Source organism: Pollicipes pollicipes, unplaced genomic scaffold, assembly GCF_011947565.3.
Source record: "Pollicipes pollicipes isolate AB1234 unplaced genomic scaffold, Ppol_2.1 Scaffold_3216;HRSCAF=3773_pilon_pilon_pilon, whole genome shotgun sequence".
NCBI lineage: Eukaryota > Metazoa > Arthropoda > Thecostraca > Pollicipedomorpha > Pollicipedidae > Pollicipes > Pollicipes pollicipes.
The window spans coordinates 6,110,792-6,120,088 of NW_023596251.1; the positions used below are offsets into that span (position 1 = coordinate 6,110,792).

At 57.3% G+C, this 9,297-nt stretch overlaps 1 protein-coding gene across 1 annotated transcript in view; it reads left to right on the plus strand.

The window, feature by feature from the left end:
• Positions 1-7,103, plus strand: part of LOC119091050 (noggin-2) — a 77,569-nt gene extending 70,466 nt beyond the window's left edge. Inside the window, exons 3-6 of the mRNA XM_037213768.1 lie at positions 4-147; positions 1,484-1,620; positions 3,641-3,782; positions 5,170-7,103. Coding sequence (XP_037069663.1) covers positions 4-147; positions 1,484-1,620; positions 3,641-3,782; positions 5,170-5,580 — 834 coding nt within the window. The 3' untranslated portion in view covers positions 5,581-7,103. The remainder of the gene's footprint in view (positions 1-3; positions 148-1,483; positions 1,621-3,640; positions 3,783-5,169) is intronic.
• Positions 7,104-9,297: the final 2,194 nt, after the last annotated feature.

A 9,297-nucleotide genomic window follows, 5' to 3' on the forward strand; every position in this document is an offset into this window, starting at 1 on the left:
CAGCTGACCGGACTCAGCTTGGCCCAGGAGGTCCAGCGTCAGCTGAACGGATCCGGCTTGGCCCAGGAGGTCCAGCGTCAGCTGACCGGACTCAGCTTGGCCCAGGAGGTCCAGCGCCAGCTGACCGGACCCGGCTTGGCCCAGGAGGTCCAGCGCCAGCTGACCGGGCGGCGTCAGTGGTGACGATTGTGGCATGGCCCTACTCGATGCTGGGGTCCATCACTAGGACTGGATGCCTGCTGACGGGGCGGGGTCAGTGATGACGATTGTGGCGCGTGCTCAGTCAGGTTTGATTTTCGACAGATGGACAGGGTGACTGATGACGGTTGTGTCCCGCTGCCCAGCACATCTGCTGTCTCGCCGATGTTCGGCGCACAGCACAGGTTATTAAGCAGCAGCTCTCTAGCTGTGTACATGGCCAGGTATTAAGCAGCTGCTCTCTAGCTGTGTGTATGGACAGTTATTAAGCAGCTCTCCAGCGTTGTATATAACCAGTTATTAAGCAGCAGCTCTCTAGCTGTGTATATGGTCAGTTATTAAGCAGCAGCTCTCTGGCTGTGTATGTGACCAGTTATTAAGCAGCAGCTCTCTAGCTGTGTATATGACCAGTTATTAAGCAGCAGCTCTCTAGCTGTGTACATGGCCTGCAGACACAACCCGATCAACTGTGTCTAGTTCCTCTGCCAGCAAAATTATGACGTTTCTGTGGTTCATGTGGCTGAAGTTTGGTGTTCTGTTCCTCATTGCGATATCGGGAGATGACTTCTGACGGGGATGCCCATGCATTAAGGGCGTCATCTGATTAAGGCAAAACGAAAACATCATGCTCTAACGAACTGATAGTGGGAAGGTTTTGCACTTTTATGTCAATAACACGATAATGATCAGATAAGACATGTCACTGGGATCGAGTGAAGACCGGCATGTGCATACCCGTAAAAATATCGCAACAAGCGGCTCATCGACTTAGAGAATGCTTGGCCCTTCACAGAATGATTTGCTTCGTTCATCGAAGTGCGTGACAGTCAGCTCTGAGGGTGTGACAGGTAGCTTCGGACTCGTAAGAGCCATGCTTTGTGCTGCTAAATCCCCAGGTTGACTGAACACACGCGGCTTGCTAAGCCGGTTTTTTTGTCCCGTTGTGCGGGAGCAATCGATTGATTCATGGCCCTGTCACAGTGACACGTACTCAACACAGGGCGAGAAAAGACACGACATATTTCATGTTCGGTATTCCCAGTCCATAATGACACAGTTAAAAAGAAAAAGTATGTTCCTCGCTTGTCACACATGCCGTCACAGATAACGGACGCTTCAGTACGGAACCCCTGATTCACATGTTTGGTATGCGTTACATGCCGTCGTGACATATGGCGTGAAATATTGGCTGAAGCCAGTCTTCATCACACATCAAGACGTCTGGGCTGGCCTTACACGGATCACCAATCTGCATGCTAACTGGCCTGTGCTCTGTCGCCCACAGATGGCGTCGTTCACGCGGCAGCTGCTGGCCCTGCTGGTCACGTGCTGGCCGCTGACTGGACTGGGTCGGCAGTACCGGCCGCGGCCCGACATGGAGTCCTACTCGGTGCTGGACCTCATTGAGAGCAAGAGCTCCAGGTAGGAGCTGGGTGCTGGCTGATAACGCCCCGCACAACTCCGTGGCTGATCCCGCCCCGCGCTCCCCGGTGGCTGATCACGCCCCGCACTCCCCCGTGGCTGATCACGCCCCGCACTCCCCCGTGGCTGATCACGTCCCGCACTCCCCGGTGGCTGATCACGCCCCGCACTCCCCCGTGGCTGATCACGCCCCGCTCTCCCCCGTGGCTGACCACGCCTCGCGCTCCTCCGTGACTGATCACGCCTCGCACTCCCCCGTGGCTGATCACACCCCGCACTCCCCCGTGGCTGATCTCACCCCGCACTCCCCGGTGGCTGATCACGCCCCGCACTCCCCCGTGGCTGATCACGCCCCGCACTCCCCCGTGGCTGACCACGCCTCGCACTCCCCCGTGGCTGATCACACCCCGCACTCCCCCGTGGCTGATCTCACCCCGCACTCCCCCGTGGCTGATCACGCCTCGCACTCCCCCGTGGCTGATCACACCCCGCACTCCCCCGTGGCTTATCATGCCCCGCACTCTCCCGTGGCTGATCACGCCCCGCACTCCTCCGTGGCTGATCACGCGCCGCACTCCCCCGTGGCTGATCACGCGCCGCACTCCCCGGTGGCTGATCACGCCCCGCACTCCCCCGTGGCTGATCACGCCCCGCACTCCCCCCCCCGTGGCTGATCACGCGCCGCACTCCCCGTGGCTGATCACGCCCCGCACTCCCCCGTGGCTGATCATGCCCCGCACTCCTCCGTGGCTGATCACGCCCCGCACTCCCCCGTGGCTGATCACGCCCCGCACTCCCCCGTGGCTGATCACGCGCCGCACTCCCCCGTGGCTGATCACGCCCCGCACTCCCCCGTGGCTGATCATGCCCCGCACTCCCCCGTGGCTGATCACGCCCCGCACTCCCCCGTGGCTGATCACGCCCCGCACTCCCCCGTGAGACGGCTCATCATTACTTCCCTCTGACGGAGACGCGAGGACATACTAAAGGCTAGCAGAGCTCTGAAGTGCAATTAGAATTCGCGTTTTGCTGTGGGATGTGACAGATCTAGTGAGAAAAAGCTCCCAGAGTTGGAGGAGCAGTCGCCAGGTGTTCTCAAGGATGGGGACACTGCTGACAACACTGCGTCCCGTTCCCGCTCTTTGTCTCTTTGAAACACTCATCTTGATTGCACGCGACGTTCGTGCAACGTTATTGTCATATATATCAACATTCGTTGTTCGTCGCCAGTTCGTGAAGTCATATATAGACTCCTTTTCCTTCAGTTTTGTCTCGTCGCACGTTAGTGGGTGTGCGTCAAGCGTCACTGACCTGTAACTCGTGATCAAGTCCCAAGGTCATTTATATGCCATCTTTGACCTTGACTCTATGTCAGTGGTTTGTAAATCGGGATTGCTGGCTACGAGTCTATGCTGTGAACTTGCAGCTTATGCCCTTGAACCGGCTCTACTGAGTTGAAAACCGCAACGTTGCCCTCACGCTCTATCCTTTCAGAGACGTATCCTCGGTACCCTTGTGTTTGGCTTCCAAACTGCTGGAAGGCGCGTTGTGCGATGCTGTTAACCGGTAGTTAACTTTGCAATATGAACGGAGATCATGTCTAACTTAAGGGCTGCGGCCATTTAGACGCATTTGTCTGTTCCGTTTAAAAGGCTGAATATACCCAAAATATTTGCGAAAACAGCATCTAGTAAAATGGCTCCGGCTCATTGGAACCAGAGGTCATTTAGGATGTACCAAAGATCAACAATACTGGTTATGACATAACGTTATGGTCATAGGCAGCATGTAAACCTTTTTGGAGCGACGTCACCAGCTGAAGATCAGTTCCGCTTGTCAATGGCTCACTCACTGGCACGGAGCCAAAGCTGGAAGTGGTCATCGCCGACGCTTCCGATAACGTTGAGCTAAATTCTGTGCCCTTGAGTCGATCCGGTCGATTTCAACTCATGACCCTGCGCTTGACCCGCCGGCGGTCCCTTTCAAATGCGACCTTGACGCCATGCCCTCGACGTGTCAGGTACGACCCGTCTCCGTCGGACTTGGACATCGGGAGGTTGACGATGAAGCTGGGGCGCTTCCTGGACAGCGAGTACATGAGCATCGACATGCCGAACAGCCTGCGCCGAGGCGTCAACGTCACTTGGCAACTTCCCTTCAAGGTAAGCCAGGGGCGCGCCAGCAGGGGTGATGGAGCTCAGGTCAAAGCCACTGGGGACGGGGAATGACGGAGAGGACCGAGGATGGTGCGGCTAGCTGTTGTCGGAGGCGCGGACCGATGACTGGCTGCAACTTGTTTGACTGTCCGGGGAAGGTCGTACTTTGGCTTAAGTCTCCGGCACCTCGTGGATGACACGGACTGGCACTGGCCGACGTTTTCGCAGAAACGCACGGATGTGTGCAGTGTATATACGTGTTCTTTATTCAAACGAGAGCTGGCACTGCCATTACACTAGTTGGGGCCTAGATAAGAGTTGCGAGAACTGGAGATGTGTGCTGTAGATAAACAGTCCCACTTGGTTTGGACGTTCTGATAAGTTGTCTGCATTGATGGTAACCTGAATGTGATATCCATGTCATAGGTCATGTGTCATAAACAATCAGCTGACCGCGTCCGGTAATCTGAGAGCCCAGCCCCTCGCGCGTAGGCGCAACACGCATAAACTGTCAGCACTTCACGCGAAGGAGAAGCCTCCGGCGCCAGCCGCTGCGACATGCGAGCAGGCGGCTCAGTCCTAACAGCGCCGGCCGCTGCGACATGCGAGCTGGCGGCTCAGTCCTAACAGCGCCGGCCGCTGCGACATGCGAGCAGGCGGCTCAGTCCTAACAGCGCCAGCCGCTGCGACATGCGAACGGGCGGCTCAGTCCTAACAGCGCCAACCGCTGCGACATGCGAACGGGCGGCTCAGTCCTAACAGCGCCAGCCGCTGCGACATGCGAGCAGGCGGCTCAGTGCTAACAGCGCCAGCCGCTGTGACATGCGAGCAGGCGGCCCAGTGCTAACAGCGCCAGCCGCCGCGACATGCGAACAGGCGGCTCAGTCCTAACAGCGCCAGCCGCTGTGACATGCGAGCAGGCGGCTCAGTCCTAACAGCGCCAGCCGCTGCGACATGCGAGCAGGCGGTCCCGTCCTAACAGCGTCAGCTGCTGCGACATGCGAGCAGGCGGCTCAGTCCTAACAGCGCCGGCCACTGCGACATGCGAACGGGTGGCTCAGTCCTAACAGCGTCAGCCGCTGCGACATGCGAGCAGGCGGCTCAGTCCTAACAGCGCCGGCCGCTGCGACATGCGAACGGGCGGCTCAGTCCTAACAGCGTCAGCAGCTGCGACATGCGAGCAGGCGGCCCAGTCCTAACAGCGCCGGTCGCTGCGACATGCGAACGGGTGGCTCAGTCCTAACAGCGCCAGCCGCTGCGACATGCGAGCAGGCGGCTCAGTCCTAACAGCGCCAGCCGCTGCGACATGCGAGCAGGCGGCTCAGTCCTAACAGCGCCAGCCGCCGCGACATGCGAGCAGGCGGCTCAGTCCTAACAGCGCTCCCGTCGGCAGGTGAAGAAGAACGGCCACCTGCGCACCGTCGGCCGGATTCCGGCAAGCCTGCGCCGGCTGCGGCTGGACCAGCTGACCCTGCCGGATGGCTCGCGGCAGCCGGTGCGCCTCACGCGCCGCCTCCGCCGCAAGATGCTCAAGTACCTGCACATGTACACGCACTGCGCCGTGCGTTACCGCTGGAAGGATCTGGGCGTGCGCTTCTGGCCGCGCTGGCTGCGGACGGGCCACTGCGACACCACGCGCTCGTGCTCGATCCCTGCAGGGATGACGTGTCAGCCGGCGCGCAGCCGGCACCTGACCCTGCTGCGCTGGCACTGCCAGGACTGGAGGCGCAGCCGGCACTGCAAGTGGCTGCGCGTCCAGTACCCGGTCGTCAGCAAGTGCCAATGCTCCTGCCCGCGCCGGTAGGCGGCGCCGCCGGCGCGGGGCGTGCTGAGGGCACACTTCGCATGAGGGCTGTCGGAAGGGAAACTGGAATGTTCTCAGCAGGTTCTCTGTGTGGAACGTTCTCGGCTGCGCACTGGCCCCGGGCTCTGAGAGGGCGGTGCTGACCATGTGGCACGAGGGAGGAAGTGCTGAAGTCTAGTCATGTGGCGAGGCCGCCGCTTTATGCCTGCAGTGGAGAACGCTCGCGATCCGAACGTTGAAGAGCTGCGTAGCGCTAAAACGACGCAGGGCGTGGGAGGGCCGCCTTCGTAGGCTCACTGTCTCTCTGAGCCGGCGGCGCTCCTGGAAACTGCGACGCTCGTATTTATTGCCGTGACAGTGTCTCTTGAAGGCTACACAACCTGATATTTATTGGAGGCAATACCAACGTGAAAGCGATCTGATGATGTAACGACGATCCGACGAACAAGGTCTGGCTCACTGTCTCTCTGCATCACGACCGGAGGCGAAGATCGCCAGCGACGGCAGCTGAACAGTGGCAGGTCTTGGCGTCTGGCTCTCTGTCTCTCTGCATCACGACCGGAGGCGAAGATCGCCAGCGACGGCAGCTGAACAGTGGCAGGTCTTGGCATGTGCGCACCAGAACCCTACTTGTCTCTGCCGCATCCTAGAGGGACCTGACGAAGCCAGGTGCTGCGCTCGCGGTCTGCTCCTGGTCCCACAGGTCTTCCCACGGGCTGCCTCGCCTCGTACTGGTGACCTGCGCCGGCGAGCCACGCCTCGGGGACGCTCCGCCCGCGCGCGAGCCTGCAGGCCTGTCTCACAATCAGAGGGACTCGCGGTGCGCACGGCGGCAACGAGTCTCGTCGCGGATCAACTCCGCCTCCGGACGTGGGGCGAGCGTGACCTGCGAGGGGCCTGACCTATGACCGGCGAGCGTGACCTGCGTGACCTGCGTGACCTGCGAGGGGAGTAGCCTCGCCGCCCCAGGCTCTGTCTGACTGTGATCAGGTGACGTCGGTGACCCTGTCTGCGTGAGCGCCACCTAGTGTCAGGTCCTGATGTGGATTATGGGTGAGGCTTTGTGTTTGCACTTGTTTGCTGCCGCTCGAACAACGGGACGCCCGCCAGCAGCGCGCGACCAGAGCTTTTCAAGGTGGCCTTTGATGTCCTTCAGGCCGTTTAGTCTCGCTGAGGCAGACCTGTTTCTTACTTGGTCGTCCTTTAAGGATGTTGTGTTTAATGTGTTCGTTATGACCACAGTGTAATTGTATTTGCTAACGATGAGCCTAGACAGTGCAACAAACGGGATATGTTTGGCAGCGAGTTGTTTGATTTTACACATTTTGCCTTCGTTTACTTCAAATAAGGAAAGCAGTGTTCGGATCTCTTGCGATTTTGGATTTACTTTTAAATGTACCCATGTCAGCTCTTTGTCACGAGTAGTGGCACATTCCAGCCGAACATTTATTGTGATGCGACGATTCCATTTCTGTTTGTTCATGTCACATTCATGCATGATGTCTTGTACGCTATTAAAATGAGCCAAAATACCTCCGATGCTCATTTCTCGCTGCATAGCCTATCAGCAGCTGACCATCGAGCGTCAACTTGCTCCGCGTCGCCGTTCCGTGCAAGACGCATTGAGAACCCAAAAGCGCCGTGTGGGTTACAGTGAGAAGCCCAAGGCGGTCAGACCAGTTTGTCACAGGGCTGCTGCTCACACGGGCCCGCACGCGACGGGCTGCGTGACGTCAGCGGAACGCGTCCACGTGTCGTTCATCTGGGCGCTCCGCTACCTCGGCTCAGAAAACTGCTTAAGTTTGCTGCTCTTTCGCCGAGCTACGCAATACACCATGCTGTTTGGAATGCAGAAAAATATCGAGATCAAATCCGGAACAAAGTACCATAAATGATCGTCTGCGCATGCGCTCAACTCACACCTTGGGGTCGCAAAAAAGTTGGAAATTCTTCTCTTGTGGTCAAACAAACTTTTTAATCAAGCCATAACTTTATGCGCAATTTGAGGATTTCAAGCCAACTAATTGTTCTATGTGCTGCGTCCTATGTTAAGAGGTGCAAACCAAGGCATGTGAGATTCGAAAGTAAATTCTCCGTGAACTCGCGCGGGTGGGCTCATGCCCGCCTGAGAGCACGCAGTGAAATAGGAGAACAGTCTGATTGGCAGCTTGCAAGACCATGTGACGCCCCATGGCGCGCATACGAAGAGATTTGCGATTGAACTGTAAAGCATTCTCGCCTCACGTGGATAGTTACAATGCTGGGATATCTTGGCCTTGGCACTCGGCTGGTCGCGTTACCTGCAGCGGTAGCTCTAGATCGTGTCCGATCGCCCTGTCGTCATTGGGCCTAACTACAGTTTCATCTCACAGCCGCCAGAGCCGCCCTCCAGGTTGCATAATTCTAGCGCACTTAGTCACATTCTGTGCACTGTTGAGCAATCACTAGCACTTGAAACATTTTCGTTTGACATACGGCTTCACTAAACCCTATTCGGGTGCGTTAATAGCTTTGGAAGTCCCCAGTGAGCTAACACTCAGCAGCGCAGCCGAATGATCCGGCTCCTCCTCCACGTCCTCCTGCCAGGTTTCTCGGCGCAATGTTACCACTGCTGTCGCTCCGGACAGATGCGAGCCATTCAAGCGCATTGCTGAGTGTACGTTACCGACGAGGAGTGTGGTCGTGAACATGCGAAGGCGTTTAAAGATTCTTATAATCGCACCCGGAGGGTGCGAGCATGTGCATTTGATAACACTGCAGGAAGGTGCATTTGATAACACTGCAGGAAGGTGCATTTGATAACACTGCAGGAAGGTGCATTTGATAACACTGCAGGAAGGTGCATTTGATAGCACTGCAGGAAGCTGGCGCAGGAACATATGTGTCGACTAACGTCAATTCACGGCAGTCAATTAAAGATCCCTTTTCGAGCGCAAATGAAGCAGCCGTGTGGCTGTGAAAGCATATGGGTAGGGGCTGTTAGCTCGCGCCGTAGTATCGTTGTCGACTCGCGCCGTAGCATCGTTGTCGGCTCGCGCCGTAGCACCGTTGTAGGCTCGCGCCGTAGCATCGTTGTCGGCTCGCGCTGTAGTATCGTTGGCGGGTCGCGCCGTAGTATCGTTGTCGATTCGCGCCGTAGCATAGTCGTCGGCTCGTGCCGTGGCACCGTTGTAGGCTCGCGCCGTAGCATCGTTGTTGCCTCGCGCCGTAGTATCGTTGTCGGACGACGCCATCCCGTTTATTGAGGTTGGCCGGTGCATTGCAGAGTGCGGGCAACCTGTGCGGAGCGCGGTGTCGAACATGCGGCAGCGTTTGAAAAAAAAGTTTGTAATCGCACGCAAAGAGCATGCCAGTGTGCATTCAGAGCACTTCGGAAGGCTATCAGCTGGCGCTGTGACATCACTATCGGCCCATGGCGTCCATTTCACTGGGTAGACCCCCTGTCAGCGCAACTGTCAGTGCAACTGACACCCAACAGTCAACTAAAAAATGCGTACTGACGCGCGCGAAGGATGTGGTGCTCGAAATGACTGACAAAGCAGGCATCACGCAGAATTAAGGATAAATTATCAAACATTGGAAGCTCACAGAGAGAGAGAGACAAAAGGAGAGAGAGAGAGAGAGAGAGAGAGAGAGAGAGAGAGAGAGAGAGAGAGAGAGAGAGAGCAGCGATAGAGAGAGAGAGAGAGAGAGAGAGAGAGAGAGAGAGAGAGAGAG